The sequence below is a fragment of the Cololabis saira genome, chromosome 21 (assembly GCF_033807715.1).
Source record: "Cololabis saira isolate AMF1-May2022 chromosome 21, fColSai1.1, whole genome shotgun sequence".
NCBI classification, from domain to species: Eukaryota; Metazoa; Chordata; class Actinopteri; order Beloniformes; family Belonidae; genus Cololabis; species Cololabis saira.
Window position 1 is genome coordinate 13,536,865 of NC_084607.1, and position 17,872 is coordinate 13,554,736.

Here is a 17,872-nt window from a genome sequence, read left to right on the forward strand (position 1 = left end):
CGCAGGTTTTCTCTTCTCTTCTCTGCTGTGTCCACTACGCTGCACAGCACGACGCACAAATATTCAGACAGGCCACTTAGCGCTCACTGGAGCTAGTATTATGAACTCCCCCGTGTCTTGAAGAGACAGAATCAACAAAGGCGTTCACTAATGAGGAGCTGTGCATGATGCTTCCCGGCTACGTTCCAGTTAAGATATGTGAATGCCTATTTGTTTTCCCAAATATGGTTGAAATCCACTAATCTGAGTCCCCCTGGCAGGTTACTCGAACCGGTGATCAGATGTACAAATAGTCTGTACATACAAATACCAGGCATACACACAAGCTGGTAATTACAAAGGAGACACATTTTCAGCAGTTCAAGCCTGAAATGGTCAACTGGTTGGAAATTTCAGTTTATTTGTCTTCTTCACATATCATTTTATTTAAGCTTACAGTATGTTAGTCATATCTTTTTTACCCTCGTTTTAAGTTAAGATGCATCCATTTACATATTTCTGTTTTTCTTCATTGTCTTGCTTTTTCATCAACCTTATTAAAGAACGTTTTGCATCATAAACAATTCTACAACAGGAAACTAATTATTATTAGTATAAAAAGACATGTCAGGTGTATGGTAAGGGAATGAAGACCAATGGTGAAAGACACACATTTCAGTAATTTTTGTATTTATTCACCCAGCACGTAAGCTCACAGGTAGGGCTTACACTGGTTTTTCATGACATGGTGCATAAATGCAGCCATGGCACTGCTTTGCTGCTTTTAGCGGTACTTCTCAGCCAAAGCCAAAGCCAGGTTCATCAGGAACTTGTCAACAGAGACGTGGACGTCGGGAGTGAAGTCTTGGGGGTAGTACAGGGCACACACCAGGATGATGTTGTGGGCCAGGATCTGTTGTGCAAGAAACACAAGATTGTTACATAAGAACCAACAATACTCTAAATAATCACAATAGTCTAAATAATTATGAATACATGCAGAAAAAAAATATTTTATAAAGTAATTATTGCTTCTCAGTACCTTGAAGTTGGCAGGATCCACTCGGAGCTTGAAAGCATGGAGCTCACTGAGGGAGGACAGACCACCGGTAAGGTCATCAATCTTTCCAATGGCGTCTCCGATTGCTGCCATAATGGTGGCGCCGTGCTTCTTCACTTGGGGAGAGTCAGGGCTCAGGTCAGACCAGTGTGAGAAGTAGGTCTTGGTCTGCGGGTATACAACCAGCATTCTGTAAACATAGAAGGGAAAGATACAAAATTATAAAAATATGCATGTTTTTTCACAAAATATAAATACTAAAAAGAAAGAAAACCAACCTGCCCAAGGCTTCAGCCCCCAGGTCGGCAGACTTTCCGGACACTTTGCCCCAGAAAGCCTTCACGGTACTCTTGTCCTTTGCTGAGAGACTCATGTTTGCCTGTTCTCCAAAATTTCTTGATGAAATATTCTACTGTGATAATTTTGGTGAAAATGAATTTAACTGTCCTCATTTATATATCCAACCAAGTTGCACCACACCCACTGGCCTATCAAATGTAAGCCACACCTCTGTGAAAGAAATTGCTAGAAGTTCCAGAACTAATTCTTGATGCTGATTGCTGATCACTAAAAATGTGCAATTAGATATAAATGGGTGCGGTCTTCTGAAATGAACGATAGCACGGCATCAAAAATATTGAAGCACCAGCATGACGGCTGAAAAGTGATATAAAGGTTTCCAGTTTGTATCAAATCTAACGTTTTCATATTAACTGGGACTTTATGTTTAATAACCTTTTTAAAGTCGCTTCTTTTTTAGTCTGGACATAAACAATGGAAACATTCACAACATAAACTGGCTGATTCCACTTTATTATACAAATTTAATTATTTACTTGTGCGTATTAAATTACTTTGATGAAAATGTGGAAATTCAGATCTGTCCAGATGAATGAAGATGAAGATATTTTGTTCTAGTTATTATTATATCTCTGGTAGTCTTAGGGAGTGCATTTTTATACCGTTTAACCTTGCCACCTGTCATAAAAAGTTCAAAACATTGATTTTAACAATTATGACATTATTTTCTTTGTAAAAGCAAAATTAACTTTATTTCAGGTGTTTTCATGATGTCAACCGACCTTGTACAATGCCATCTGTTGTATACATATCATTTGGGCCTAATTGGTACCGAAGATTATGGCATAAAATAAAAAGTTATGATATAACCAGCTTACAGTATGTATATTTAGCTTTCTCTTTAAAGCTGAATGTTGACAAGATAATTAGACGTCAATGTCATGTTTGAGACGTGATTGAGTTGTATGTTTATTTGATAGGGACAAATACAGTAAACCTTGCTTCATAAAATATATTAAGTATACAGGTTTCTACCAGAAGCTAATTTTAGGTTAGCCCTCCAAGATTAAAACAGACTTAACAAGATACTGAGTTTTAAAATGCTGCATCCAGTAAAATAACTGAATACAATAACATGTTGTCAGCATTGGAGCAAAGAAATTGAATATTTAAGGTTTAAGGTATCTGTGTGTATATGTGTGTGTACAAGACAAAAACGTTTCAGTGTTAACTTTAAAATGGTCCACTTCAGGGAGCTGCATTATCAGTAGGGGCCAGAAAAAGCTTATATATCCATTAACTATATAACCCTTTGTCAATGTCAAAGTTTTTATACTTCACGATTAGAGCACACTGAAGCATCTGTCATTTGTGTAATTAGCAGGAAACATTAATTATTTCCTAGGCTTCTCAATAAAGACTGATCATCAGTTGCCTTTTAAACTTTACAAATTCAGAATATGCTGACTCATAGACTCATATTTGCTTTCTCTTTCTTCAAGAGAAAGCAACACTCTGATGTGAAAATACAGATAAAATCAATTCGTTACTAGCTAATTTTTTAAATACCAAGGCTTATTGCGCCACACCCATGTATCAAATCTAAAACACATCCCCATGAAAAGAACTGCCAAAAATGTACCAGCTACTTTTTGAGATAACGTATAACCACACCCTTTCATGTTTTTAGTAATTTATTTATTCATTTTCGTATCAGTAATTTTACATAGTCTAAAATATAGAGACTTTTCCTGCTTTTTATGTTACATTTATTTAAGGAAAAACCCAGAGAAATTCCTGACAATAAAATGCACAAATTATAAGGATAATGCTGAAGCTGTGTTTGTTTGTTGTTTTGATATGAACAGGTTTTAGAAATTATTTTACAAAAGCTGCTGTACAAATTCCAGCATTTGTTGGAAGGTCAAACTATTTCCAGTTTTGATGCAGTGAAGGCATCAGTAAAACAAATATATTTAAGAGATTACATGTTATTAAGTTATCTAAATAAGTTATCTAAATAATAAAAAATAAAAACTCAACCATCTTTAGGGTTTGAGACTGGCAACAATTGTTACCAAAGTGTGTCACTGTCATTTTAGACTTACAATAAAAAATCTCAAAGGTACTAATGCAACTTTTTCCACTTATATATATATATATTTTTTACCTTGTCTGCACACATATTAATGGTTGATACCATGCCGGTAAAAACCTGAGGCGTACATATGTGCATTATTACTGTATTTAGTATATATGTTACGGTTAATGTAGAAAAACGGCTATTTTGCAAAATAGCCGTTTTTCTACATTAACCGTAACATATATACATATATATATATGCATACATACCCATACACATACATACATATACACATACAAACCCAGTGAGATTTTTTTTTTTTTGGGGGGGGTGGTGTGGGGGTGACATCCACTGCCAATCCAGGAAGCAGGAACACACGGAGGCACACGTCAAGCACAACAAAAACCACAAACGAAACACAAAAAACACGGAGCCGACCAAAACACAAGCAGCGATCGACCCAAATCTCGAGATCCGAATTACGGTCTGAGCTAAGCTACCGCTAACTAAACCCAAAAACTACAGAGCAAGCATGCAGGTGAACAGCCCAATGTATATATCTATGTGTGTGTATGTGTGTATGTATATGACTATGTGTGTGTGTGTGTGTGTATGTGTATGTACATGTCTGTGTGGCTATTTGTGTGTGTGTGTGTGTGTATGTGTGTATGTATTTGTGTGTGTGTGTGTGTGTGTGTGTGTGTGTGTGTGTGTGTGTGTGTGTGTGTGTGTGTGTGTGTGTGTGTGTGTATTTGTGTGGCTGTGTATGTGTGTGTGTGGCTATGTGTGTGTATGTGTGTGTGTATATGAATATGACTTAAGTGGCTGTATGTGTTCGTGTACGCGTGTATATGTATGTGTGGCTAGGTGTGTGTGTGTGTGTATGTGTAGCTATGTGTGCATATGTGTACATGTATGAATAGATACATATATATATATATGTATGTGTGCTTGAGAGAGTGTGTGTGTGTATGTCTATGTGGCTATGTGTATGTATGTGTGTGGGTATGGGAGTGTGGATAAATCTTCACAAATCTCCTTCCAGAACCTCCGTACCGGTGTACAAAACCATAAAGCATGCATATAATTATCAGTGTTCTCTGTGCACTGTGAGCAGATATTAGAGGTGACAAAGCCCATCTGGAAGATCCTTTGTCCTGTATAATGTATTCTATGAAGAACTTTGTACTGTAAGTTGTAAGTTTGGTTTCTTAGTCATAGTAAAAATATTTAAACATATTTGTGACCAAGAAATCTGGTCGGTGTTAAGAGAGAGATCCGCCTCCCACTTTGAGATTGTGAGAGATGCTGAATTATCTAATTTAGTGTTAGAGTTTGTTTTATTCTTCCACAGAAATTTTGATACATATGAGTCCAATGATTTAAACCAGGAAAAAGGGGGCTTGGATGGTATCATTGAGAAAAAATAATTTAACACACGCACACACACACACACACACACACACACACACACACACACACACACACACACACACACACACACACACAAATTCCCCTCACACTATATCCCAAGTCCCTCAGAGATGACAGACTTGAAATGTCCAATATCTACGCCGAATGAAAAGGGGAGACACTCAACCTTGTTTTGAATTTTATACAGGGGGAAAATGAGACTCCACCTTTTTATTATTCATTATCCAGCTCCTCCGTGACATTTGACCTAGTGACAAGCTGTGCGACTACTGGCAACAATTGTTGTCAAAAATATGCTATTTTCTTCAAAACAAAGTACAAAATGCACAAAATAAATACATAAGATGATTCAGAAAAACTCAACTGATAAAATTATATGCTTTACAACTCTGAAAAAAAACGTGCCACAAACAAAACACACAGCTAAAAACACCCAAGACTGGCTAAGAACAAAATACGGGACTATTTTGAAGTGACTTCAAAACTTCAAAATTTTGAAGTGCCATGTGTACACCGTGTGTCTGCGTGTGTGTCTATGTGTGTAACTTAGGTGAATTGTGGTGTGCTTGTGTCTGTCTGTGTGTGTGCGGGGAGGGGGGAGGGGGGCAGGGCATTAATACGTTTTATGTTTATTTGTTTTATGTAAAGCACTTTGTGTTGCATTTTATGTATGAAAGGTGCTTTATAAATAAAGTTTGATTTGATTTGATTTGATTTGATTTGACTGTCTATAAGCCTTTAGCTAAATCCTGTTGAACATCTGTTTGAGAGGCTGGATGCAATCTGGAGAAGGCACCCTTTAACCTGCGACCGCATGACCACTTTATTCATGAGGAGTGGGACAAGAATGTTGGCCCAAAATGCAAGGCCAAACTTTTAACTGACTTCCCTGACTACCTTAGTTAGCATGCTAACATGATGCTGAAGCCATCAGGCAAACCAACAATGATTCCATGACAACTGAAACTTGTGTGAAATGTATCTGAAGACAAAGAAGAGGCAAACAAGGAGACAAACATTTTAATTTTTCATTCAATTTATTGACCAAGCCCTTGTTTGTAAAGGTGGCCTAAAAGTAAAGGTTTGTTTTAGATGGCATGCTGTATGTATTCAGTTGATTGTCTGGGTTTATCGGTATCTCTCGGCCAAAGCCAAAGCCACCTTCTGCAGGAACTTGTCAACGGAGGTGTGGACCTCTGGAGTGAAGTATTCTGGGAAGTACATGGCCAAAACCAGGATGATGTTGTGGGCCAGGATCTGTTGTGCAAGAAAGACTTATGAATTAAGATAATAAATATATTCATTGCACTATTAAACAGTAGTTTTTAGGAATAGTTCTTAACTTTTAAATGAAAAAATGCCTACAATAAAGGGTTATTAAAAGTCTTTCAAATGACGTAACAAGGTTGTTTACCTTGAAGTTGGCAGGGTCCACTCGGAGCTTGAAAGCGTGCAGCTCGCTCAGCTTGTTCAGACCACCAACAAGGTCATCCATCATTCCAACAGCGTCTCCGAGGGTGCCAATGATGGTTGCGCCGTGCTTCTTCACTTGTGCAGAGTCAGGGCCCAGATCAAGGGCCTCATTTATAAAGCTTGCTTGCGCACAAAACAGGGCTTGAAAGATGCGCAAGCTTGGGATTTAAAAAGAAAAAACGAACCGAAAAATCTGCGTATCCCTGACCCTCCCGTAGGAACATACTTAAGATATGGGGAACTGGCGACGCAGGCAGTGAGGTGGTGAAATGAAGCCAGATTCATGTCATACTCTTAAAAATGTCATCACATATCAGACTTATAATATAATAGCGCTGATCGTGTCCCTCTGTGTTTGAAGCACAGCGTCAGTGAGGACACTCAGCTGCTGCTGGAGCTGCAGCCGCGGTGAGTGGGCTTGCCACCCGTCACTTGAAATACGGAATTGTTACGTAATTGGGAATTAAAAGTTGTTTCCGTATTTCACAATTGTCCCATGCACGTCTGTCACACACGCACACACTAGTTAAGCCTAATTATGCCTAAATTATGGTTCCACGTTAAAGGGGACATATTATGGCATTTAATGTATATTTTAAACAGGCCTTGAATGTCTTAAAAACAGCCAGCGCTTCTCAACAATGGCGGACGCTCGAGACGGCGGAGAGAGCTGGTTGTGGGCGTGGTTTCAGCAGCGGAGGCTGAACCTCTGCGCCTCGGGTGACGTCACCCTAGGCGCAGATTCTAATCGGCTCAAAAAAAATCACGTGACACTGGGGGATTCTGTAAGGCGGGGGTCAGAGACCTTGCAGAAATTCATGGGATTTTGTCTCCCCTCTGCTGGCAGGGTGAGGGGAGACCACTTTATAAATGTTAAAACAAAAAAAAAGTGTTTTTCATAATATGTCCCCTTTAAATCAACGCAGAGCCTACGCCGTAGGGTTACGCCGTAGGGTTACGCCGTAGGTTACGCGGCGACGCACGCTGTATGGTGCGCGTGGCCGCGTAACCTACGCCGTATGCTCTGCGTCGATTTAACGCGGAACCATATATCTGCCTTGAGCAGCACTGAAGGGAGAGGGGAGGGGAGGAGGGGGAGAGGGGCTCCCGTCGCGTCTTCGCACAGAGTGTGTTGATCATTTGTAATTACAGGCTGAGCCTACCATTAGTTCTTAAACTGTAAAAAGTGGGGGGGACAAAAACATGAGTTTGAAAAGTGGGGGGGGCATGTCCCCCCCTGTTCCCAGTGGAAATTGCGCCATTGCGCCTCACAGCGTTTTATTCTCACTCGCTTTATTTAATACTATTTATATACTATTTATACTTTTACTGTGACCACCAAATAATTTTGTTTTCCTGGCCTCCACCTGATCCACAACATCTCGTTCTCAGTCTCCGTGAAATTTAGTGGCACGGTGGCTCGACACGTCTCATCATGCGTCTCATTCATCCTGACGCCCAAACAGGCTGCAGGAAGCCGCTGCGCATGCTCAGCAGGCTCATTCATATGCAAATACTACTTTGCATTGCCCATTTATGGTAAAAAGTGGGCGTGTAGAGGGCGGGATATGAGGCGAGTTCACCTGCGCAACCTTCCAGCTGGACTGTGATTTATAAAGCGAACATTGCGTGCAAGTGTGCGTGCACAGGGTTTTATAAATCCGAATTTTTTTTTGCTCCCGCCATTTTCGGCTTTTGGCTTTACGTGCACTTTTAGTATGAATCCTGGGCACTCTTTTATAAATGAGGCCCCAGACCAGTGGGAAAAGTAGGTCTTGGTCTGCGAGTATACAACCAACATTCTGCAAAGGGATGGATAAACATGATAATTAAAAAATAATCAATTAATAATATAAATTTAAAAAGCAAGTCAAATGATACATGAATATATGAAAAAAGAAAAAGAGGACAACCTGCCCAAAGCCTGTGCTCCAATCTCATTGGCCTTGGCTGCGGCCTTGGAGTTCCAGAAGGACACAACAATGCCCTTGTCTTTTGCAGTGAGACTCATATTTGCTTTTTCTTTGAGTTCTTTCAAGAGAAAGCGATGCTCTGATGTGAAAATACAGAGCTTGATTCTTTACTGGCTTATTTTTTAAATACCAAGGCTTATTGCGCCACACCCATGTTGTCACGGCTCAGACAGGACAGAGAACCCAAATGCACAACACCAGGCAGATCAGAGTCCAAGAGGCTTTATTCTGGTCAAAAGGCAGGCAGGGGTCAAACCGGGCAGACAGGCAGATCAGGCAAACGAATCCAGAGGGGCAGGCAAAAATCCAAAAACGGGAATCAGGCAGGGTCGCAGACAGGCAGGCAGAAAACAGAACAGAATCAGTGGCTGGAAAGCGAGGCATCTACACTCAACAATCTGGCAAACGAAAGGTGGAAAAGGGCCGGTATATAAGGGGAATTGATGAGGGAAACCAGGTGTGGAGCTGGGTGGGGAAGCACAGGTGAAGGGAATGAGTGGATTACTGGTTGATGAGGATGGCAGGATCTGGAATGATAGGAGAGTCAGTAACACAGTAAAAAACCTATGAAACTGTGAAACCATCCCCCAATCCCAATCTGCACCCTCACAGACTCGCAGACTTACGTGCGCGCTCCCGCACCTTGCGTAAGGGCTTAGGGCTGTCCCATTCCTAAAGTCGTTAAGTGCGCGAGGGCTCCCGGCAGACATTTTGAGCCCTTACTGCCCCCTTCCCGTAAGTCAGCATCCCCGCACACTTTGGGAAAGGGAATTACCCACAGTTCATTGCGTTGTGACATAAAAGGAGGTTACCAGGGAGAATGTAAACAAAACAGGGGGCGGAGGAAAAGGAACCATGTGCGACTGCAAGAAGAAAGAAGTTCACCTGTAAGTATAAATACATAGCCCACTGGTGATTTAAATTCAGAAACTGTTGTCCCGTGATGATTTTTCAACGGCCTATTATTTCCTTTACAAACAGGGAGCGACCAACAAACATATTATTTAACTATCGTTCTTTATATATATATATATATCTTTCTTTTTTCTTTTCTTTGTGAGCATGTTCGAAATAAAGTTTTTCATTCACTCATTCATTCATTCAAATGGAGGGAAGAAAACCAAGGAAAGGACAAATGACGTTTTGGACTTTCTTCAACACTAAAGACAGGAAAAGAGGCTGAGGGAGCTGGATGAAAAGGAGGAGGAGAGGGAAAGGAAGAGGGATGACCAGTTATCTAAGTTAATTGACATTTGTGGGAAGATGGAGGACAAAATGTTATTTGCTTCATCATTTTTTCATTCATAATTTGAGGTTCAATTTCATTTGTTTTAATTTTATATTAGACAAATCCTCAGTTGACTTGGTGTTGAATAAACAAGGCTCGCTTTTCTTTAATCTGAGTACAGTGTTTGAATTAAGATTTCCTTTGTTAACAGAAATGCATACATGTAACTTGTAACACGTTATTCATTTATTTATGACAACAAAATTTAAACAATTTCAGCAAGTTGAACAAAAACATTTCAGTAAATAGTAATAATATAACTGTAATATTTAGCTCAGGTTACCATCAATTTATACGCTCTCTTACAAAAATGAAATGACATCATGCTGAAAAATGGAAAGTAATATTAGTTGGTCATAACACAGCTGGAATATTTAACTCAGGATAGCATCAGTTTACACGCTTTTACAAAAATGAAATTACTCTGTGATTGAGCCTGGCATACTTGATGCGCTGGTATGGGTAGAAAGAAAGACAATGTTAACAAGGAAATACATATTGTACTGTGCGCATGTTTTAATTGTGTTCTTTGTTGAATTTTATGCTCCTTTATATAGGCTACCACTTTGTTTTCAAACATCCGGATGATCATTCCCAAACTTATAATACCGGTACGTAACATTTTGATCTGCCCTGTTTCCGGTTTCTGCTAAGTGCTGTCTCATTCTTATTTCTACCATTTGGAGCCATCACACCCTCGCACACTTGATCACGTGACGCTGACGTCACTGAAAGTCTGTGAGGGCTCAGGGCTGGAGGGTTTAGGGTGGAGTTTGGGATTGGGGGCATGACAGAACCATGACACATGTATCAAATCCAAAGAACACCCCCATGAAAAAATCTGCCAAAAATGTACACGCTATTTTTTTAGATAAGGTATGACCACACCCTACATGTTTTTGGTAATTTATTTATTCATTTTCATCAGTAATTTTACGTAGTCGAAAATATTGAGAATTTTCCTTCTTTTAATGCTAACATTTATTTAAGGAAAAACACAGAAACATTTCTTATAATAAAATGCACAAGGATTTATCCTTAAATTATCCTTTTGAAACTTTGTTTGTGAGTTGTTTTGATATTAACACGTTTTTGAAAATTATTTTACAAAAGCTGCTGTTACAAATTCCAGCTTTTGTTGTGCATTTGCAGTGAAGTCATCAGTAAATAAAATATGTGAAAGATTAAATGTTATTGATGCAAGTTATCTAAATAATAAAAGAATAAAAACTGTACCATCTTTAGGGTTTGAGTATTGATTAACATTAAACTATACATTCCATTACAACTGTAATTACTATAGCATTGCCCAATTGTTTTTAACTTCCGCTTAATTAAGTTTATTTGCTTTGAAAAAGGATAAACATGTCTAGATATTTGTTTAATTCATTCTTATCAGTTTTTTCCAGGAGGTCATTTGGCAGATATTTTATCTGACTTGTGGGTAGCAAGCCAACATCTCATCAGCTCTTGTCCAATCAAACGCTCCCGAGCCTGGGAGGCGTGGCCTTCTGACTTTAATAAAAAGCTCTAAAAGTTTAATCTTCCAAAAGTTTGTGATCAGAGACTTTTCAATTTTCTCAATACCACACAAACAACCCTAACTTCGTCACCATGGTCGAGTGGACAGATGCTGAGCGCAGTGCCATCACAAGCCTGTGGGGAAAGCTCGATGTTGGCGAGATTGGAGGCCAGTCTCTGGCCAGGTAATCTTTCTGGACTTTTTTTTCATTTTCAAAATGTTTTTAGAGGGCTATGAGTTCCTTGTTTACAAATTTTGAAAAATGTCTTAATGGACTTCTTACACTTTTACCTAAGAAAATGTTTTAGATTATTTAAATTGACCTTTATCTTTTTTTTTATTGTTTAATTTCAGGCTCCTGATTGTGTATCCCTGGACTCAGAGACACTTCGGATCATTCGGCGACCTTTCCAGCCCCGCTGCCATCATGTCTAACCCTAAGGTGTTGGCCCACGGCAAAGTAGTGATGGGTGGGCTGGAAACTGCTGTCAAGAACATGGACAACATCAAGAACGCCTACGCCAAGCTCAGTGTGATGCACTCTGAGAAGCTCCACGTGGATCCTGATAACTTCAGGGTACAGTAGAAAAATCATTCTGAGGCTTCATTATGCTTATTTTATTCTTTCTTTTAAACTACTGCCGATCAGTGTCACTAATGTTATCATTATACTCCCTTTCTTATTCCAGACTCTTGCTGAAATCATCTGCGTGGTTGTGGCTGCCAAGTTCGGTACAGCCTTCACCCCTGGTGTCCAGGAGGCTTTGCAGAAGTTCCTGGCCACGGTCGTCTCCGCTCTGGGCAGACAGTACCACTAAATGTCTGGAATGGCATCATTCACAATAATTTGATGAGCAGCAGTCTTTTTGCAGTTTCCAAAATGCATAACTTAATATACTGAAGCTGTTGCAAACGCCAAATAAAATTCAAAATAATAGCCCACGTATCTTTGTGTGTTTTTTGTTTGTGACAATGCAGAAACAGACTCCATTTATATCATTTTATTGTGACTCAGTATCCTCAGACACCCCAATAAAGAGTTTATTCTTACTCTTAGAGTTAATAATAGAAGTTATTGCTCAATACTGAGGTGAGTTAATTCCTAATTAGAAAGCATGTTAATCTCATTAAACTCTCAGTTTAATAGAATAATTCCAACGCAGTGATCAGAAGTCTTGTTCCTTGAAAGATTTTGTTATAGTGTAGTTATTAAAGTGTACAGTGAGATAGGTGTGGCCTTCTGAAATTAACGATGAAAGTTTGTGTGTGTGTGTGTGTGTGTGTGTGTGTGTGTGTGTGTGTGTGTGTGTGTGTGTGTGTGTGTGTGTGTGTGTGTGTGTGTGTGTGTGTGTGTGTGTGTGTGTGTGTAGCGCTAGTTTTATTCATTTCAAGCGAATCCTGTTGAACATCTGTTCGAGAGGCTGGAAAATGCAAAAGAAGGCACCCTTTAACCTGAGACAGCATGACAACTTTATTCATGAGAAGTGGGACAAAATGCAGAGGTCTCATTGAGAGTTACAGACACCACTTGATTATAATTATTGTCCAAAAAGGTTGTGCAGCAAACTATTATGTTGAGAATACCAACTCATTTGTCGAGGTCAATTTCATTAGTTTGTGTGCATTTTTTAGCAAGTCAGTTGAACCATAATTCAAAAGCAATGTCTGATTAATATATTTCTTTCGTAAATGGAAGTACACTAATACATGTTTCTTCATCTCCTTATATGCAGTCTATGGTCTAGATGTTGAACTTCTGTTGGTAGAGCAAGATGCTACTTTTTAACTGACTTCCCTTTTCTAGCTGAACACATTTTAGGGTGACACATAACAATCACACCGTACACAGCAAATTGATGAACGGTTAAAACTAGGGTTGCCACCCGTCCCGTAAAATACGGAATTGTCCTTTATTTGAGAAAAAAATGTTGCGTCCCGTATTGAACTAATACGGGACGCGATTTGTACCGTATTTTCATTAACTTTTACACCATATTCTAGTTGAATTATTGAAATAAGTTAACTTTTACACCATATTCTAGTTGAATTATTGAAATAAATTAACTTTTACACCATATTCTAGTTGAATTATTGAAATAAATTAACTTTTACACCATATTCTAGTTGAATTATTGAAATAAATTAACTTTTACACCATATTCTAGTTGAATTATTGAAATAAATTAACTTTTACACCATATTCTATTTGAATTATTGAAATAAATTAACCTTTACACCATATTCTAGTTGAATTATTGAAATAAATTAATTTTTACACCATATTCTAGTTGAATTATTGAAATAAATTAACTTTTACACCATATTCTAGTTGAATTATTGAAATAAATTAACTTTTACACCATATTCTAGTTGAATTATTGAAATAAATTAACTTTTACACCATATTCTAGTTGAATTATTGAAATAAATTAACTTTTACACCATATTCTTCACCTGTAGGCTATATTATACATTTGGGCTGATGTGGACATACAGTAGCATAGGAGGCTATTTCAGTTACTAGTATGGTTGGCTGTCTGTACAGTCATGCAAGTTCAATGCTATTAAAGCACGTTAAACTTGAAATCAAAGCATTTTGTTTTTTTATATAAAAATAAACACATTTTTATTCAGTTTAGAAGTTTGGGGGCTTTTTTCTTTTGGCTCCTGCGCTGCTGAAATCAGGGGGTCCCTTATTTCTATTTCTGAAAGGTGGCAACCCTAGTTAAAACAAAGCTTTAAAATTACCTATAATTTAATTGACATTGTGTCAAGTCGGTTCTTTTATGTACCAAAGATTAACGGTAATCAGGGTTTAGTCAAAAATTGGAAATCGTTTCTGCCAACGTCGAAGACACATTTACTGTAAGTGTGTTGCAGCTATGTAACCTTAGTTAGCATGCTAACATGATGCTGAAGCCATCAGGCAAACCAACAATAATTCCATGACAACTGAAACTTGTGTGAAATGTATCTGAAGACAAAGAAAAGGAGACAAACATCTTAATGTTTTATTCAATTTATTAACCAAGCCCTTGTTTGTAAAGGAGGCCTAAAAGTAAAGGTTTGTTTTAGATGGCATGCTGTATGTATTCAGTTGATTGTCTGGGTTTATCGGTATCTCTCGGCCAAAGCCAAAGCCACGTTCTGCAGGAACTTGTCAACGGCAGTGTGGACCTCTGGAGTGAAGTCTTCTGGGAAGTACATGGCCATAACCAGGATGATGTTGTGGGCCAGGATCTGTTGTGCAAGAAAGACTTATGAATTAAGATAATAAATATATTCATTGCACTTTTAAACAGTAGTTTTTAGGAATATTTCTTAACTTTTAAATGAAAAAATGCCTACAATAAAGGGTTATTAAAAATCTTTCAACAAATGACGTCAGAAGGTTGTTTACCTTGAAGTTGGCAGGGTCCACTCGGAGCTTGAACGCGTGCAGCTCGCTCAGGCTGTTCAGACCACCAACAAGGTCATCCATCATTCCAACAGCGTCTCCGAGGGTGCCCATGATGGTTGCGCCGTGCTTCTTCACTTCTGCAGAGTTAGGGCCCAGATCAGACCAGTGGGAAAAGTAGGTCTTGGTCTGCGGGTATACAACCAGCATTCTGCAAAGGGGTGGATAAACATGATAATTAAAAAATAATCAATTAATAATATAAATTAAAAAGCAAGTCAAATGATACATGAATATACGAAAAAAAAAAAAAAAAAAAATGAAGACAACCTGCCCAAAGCCTGTGCTCCAATCTCCTCAGCCTTGGCTGCAGCCTTGGAGCTCCAGAAGGACGCAACAATTCCCTTGTCTTCTCCAGTGAGACTCATATTTGCTTTTTCTTTGAGTTCTTTCAAGAGAAAGCGATGCTCTGATGTGAAAATACGGATGATCTCAAATCCTTGCTGGCTTATTTTTTTAAAACAAGGCTTATTGCGCCACGCCCATGTATCAAATCTAAAACACACCCCCACGACTGCCAAAAATGTACACGCTATTTTTTGAGATAAGGTATGACAACACCCTTTCATGTTTTTGATCATTTATTTATTCATTTTCATATCAGTAATTTTACATATTCTAAAATATGGAGAATTTTCCTTCTTTTAATGCTAACATTCATTTAAGGAAAAACACGGAAACATTTCTGATAATAAAATTCACTTATTATGAGGAATTATCCTTAAATTATCCTTGAAAGATTAAATGTTAGTAATGCAAGTTATCTAAATAATAAAAAATAAAAACTGTACCATCTTTAGGGTTTGAGTATTGATTAACATTAAACTATACATGCCATTACAAGTGTAATTACTAAAGCATTGCCCAATTGATTTTGACTTCCACTTAATAAGGTTATTTGCTTTGAAAAAGAATTAAGATGTCTAGATATTTGTTTAATTCATTCTTATCAGTTTTTTCCAGTAGGTCATTTGGCAGATATTTTATCTGACTTGTGGGTAGCAACCCAACATCTCATCGGCTCTTGTCCAATCAAACGCTCCCGAGCCTGGGAGGCGTGGCATTCTGACTTTAATAAAAAGCTCTAGAAGATTAATCTTCCAGAAATTTGTGATCAGAGACTTTTCAATTTTCTCAATACCACACAAACAACCCTAACTTCGTCACCATGGTCGAGTGGACAGATGCTGAGCGCAGTGCCATCACAAGCCTGTGGGGAAAGCTCGATGTTGGCGAGATTGGAGGCCAGTCTCTGGCCAGGTAATCTTTCTGGACTTTTTTTTCATTTTCAAAATGTTTTTAGAGGGCTATGTTCCTTGTTTACAAATTTTGAAAAATGTCTTAATGGACTTCTTACCCTTTTACCTAAGAAAGTGTTTTAGATTATTTAAATTGACCGTTATCTTTTTTTTTATTGTATCATTTCAGGCTTCTGATTGTGTATCCCTGGACTCAGAGACACTTCGGATCATTCGGAAACCTTTCCAACCCCGCTGCCATCATGTCAAACCCTAAGGTGTTAGCCCACGGCAAAGTAGTGATGGGTGGGCTGGAAACTGCTGTCAAGAACATGGACAACATCAAGAACGCCTACGCCAAGCTCAGTGTGATGCACTCTGAGAAGCTCCACGTGGATCCTGATAACTTCAGGGTACAGTAGAAAAATCATTCTGAGGCTTCATTATGCTTATTTTATTCTTTCTTTTAAACTACTGCTGATCAGTGTCACTAATGTTATCATTATACTCCCTCTCTTATTCCAGACTCTTGCTGAAATCATCTGCGTGGTTGTGGCTGCCAAGTTCGGTACAGCCTTCACCCCTGCTGTCCAGGAGGCTCTGCAGAAGTTCCTGGCCACGGTCGTCTCCGCTCTGGGCAGACAGTACCACTAAATGTCTGGAATGGCATTTCACATTCACAATAAATTGATGAGCAGCAGTCTTTTTGCAGTTTCCAAAATGCATAACTTAATATACTGAAGCTGTTGCAAACGGCAAATAAAATTCAAAATATTAGCCCACGTATCTTTGTGTGTTTTTTGTTTGTAACAATGCAGAAACAGACTCCATTTATATCATTTTATTGTGACTCAGTACCCTGGTAAAAATGTTAATTCAAAAGCCACAAAGTTTCTGGGAGAATCTCCTTTGGACAAATGAGACAAAACTGGTGTTATTTTGTCAAGTCACACCAACAAAAATGCAGAAATGCAAAAATGAAGCACAAAAAAACCAACAACAAAAAAACAAAAAACAATGTAGCTACCAAACATGCAGGGTGCTTGGTTATGTCCTGGGGCTGCTTTGCTGCAACAAGCATACGTCATCTTGAATCTGTATCGGTACAGAAAAATATCTGTGCTGCTCAGTGTCACAAAGCCAGTAGCAGGAGTCCTCCAACAGGATTAATAAACAAGTTTTAGCTCTGTGCCACATGCTGATTTGGCGTGGTGTTTTACGTCTAGGGTTGCCACCCGTCCCTTGAAATACGGAATTGTTACGTAATTGGGAATTAAAAGTTGTGTTCCGTATTTAACCAATACAGACACATATTATGCTCTTATTTATTGATGTCATAATATACAGGTGAAGGTCAAAAAATTTGAATATATTGCAAAGCTTCATTCGTTTCAGTAAATTCAACTTAAGGTGAAACAAATCTATTATTTCCCACTACATGCAAAGTGAGATATTTCAAGCCTTTATTTGTTATAATTTTGATGATTATGACTCACATTTTATGAAAATCCCAAATAAAAAATTTGAATATTTTATGAAATCAATAAACAATTCAATCATCAAAATTATAACAAATAAAGGTTTAACATATCTAGTTTTGCATGTAATGAGACTATGTAATATATTAGTTTCACCTTTTAAGTTGAATTATTGAAATAAATTAACTTTTACACCATATTCTAATTTCCCAACCTTCATCTGTAGCTATATTATACACCTGGGCTGATGTGGACATACATAGCACAGGAGGCTAATTCAGTTGCTAGTATGGTTGGCTGTCTCTACAGTCATGCAAGTCCAATGCTATTAAAGCACTTTAAACTTTGAATCAAAGCATTTTGTTTTTTCATATAAAATAAACAAATTTCTATGCAGTTTAGAAGTTTTCGGGATGTCCCTCTTTTTTTTTTGGCGCCTGCGCTGCTAAAATTGGGGTGTCCCTTATTTCTATTTCTGAAAGGTGGCAATCCTATTTACGTCAGAGACCAAAAGAAACCTCACACACAGCAGCTGGGAGTTGAACCTAGAGCCTTCGCTGCAAGGCAGCTAATATTGGCCCAAAACA

At 38.4% G+C, this 17,872-nt stretch overlaps 5 protein-coding genes across 5 annotated transcripts; 2 read left to right on the top strand and 3 right to left on the bottom strand.

The window, feature by feature from the left end:
• Nucleotides 1-652: 652 nt before the first annotated feature.
• On the bottom strand, nt 653-1,478 carry LOC133422282 (hemoglobin subunit alpha-A). The gene is made up of 3 exons (XM_061712232.1): nt 1,318-1,478; nt 1,022-1,229; nt 653-892 (listed from the first exon to the last, which is right to left on the bottom strand). The coding sequence occupies exons 1-3, from the start codon at nt 1,410-1,412 to the stop codon at nt 764-766; spliced, it is 432 nt and encodes a 143-aa protein (XP_061568216.1). The 5' UTR covers nt 1,413-1,478; the 3' UTR covers nt 653-763.
• Nucleotides 1,479-5,984: 4,506 nt separating this feature from the next.
• Nucleotides 5,985-8,340, bottom strand: LOC133422593 (hemoglobin subunit alpha-A-like). Its single transcript, XM_061712609.1, has 3 exons — nt 8,247-8,340; nt 6,271-6,452; nt 5,985-6,113 (listed from the first exon to the last, which is right to left on the bottom strand). The coding sequence occupies exons 1-3, from the start codon at nt 8,338-8,340 to the stop codon at nt 5,985-5,987; spliced, it is 405 nt and encodes a 134-aa protein (XP_061568593.1).
• Nucleotides 8,341-11,126: 2,786 nt separating this feature from the next.
• LOC133422280 (hemoglobin subunit beta-B-like) lies at nt 11,127-12,049 on the top strand. The gene is made up of 3 exons (XM_061712231.1): nt 11,127-11,296; nt 11,467-11,689; nt 11,802-12,049. The coding sequence occupies exons 1-3, from the start codon at nt 11,205-11,207 to the stop codon at nt 11,928-11,930; spliced, it is 444 nt and encodes a 147-aa protein (XP_061568215.1). The 5' UTR covers nt 11,127-11,204; the 3' UTR covers nt 11,931-12,049.
• A 2,157-nt stretch (nt 12,050-14,206) lies between these two features.
• LOC133422693 (hemoglobin subunit alpha-A-like) lies at nt 14,207-15,005 on the bottom strand. The gene is made up of 3 exons (XM_061712727.1): nt 14,840-15,005; nt 14,513-14,720; nt 14,207-14,352 (listed from the first exon to the last, which is right to left on the bottom strand). Exons 1-3 carry the CDS (start codon nt 14,935-14,937, stop codon nt 14,224-14,226), a joined length of 435 nt encoding a protein of 144 aa, XP_061568711.1. The 5' UTR covers nt 14,938-15,005; the 3' UTR covers nt 14,207-14,223.
• Nucleotides 15,006-15,652: 647 nt separating this feature from the next.
• Nucleotides 15,653-16,584, top strand: LOC133421637 (hemoglobin subunit beta-B-like). Its single transcript, XM_061711321.1, has 3 exons — nt 15,653-15,829; nt 15,998-16,220; nt 16,333-16,584. Exons 1-3 carry the CDS (start codon nt 15,738-15,740, stop codon nt 16,459-16,461), a joined length of 444 nt encoding a protein of 147 aa, XP_061567305.1. The 5' UTR covers nt 15,653-15,737; the 3' UTR covers nt 16,462-16,584.
• The last annotated feature ends 1,288 nt before the right edge of the window (nt 16,585-17,872 follow it).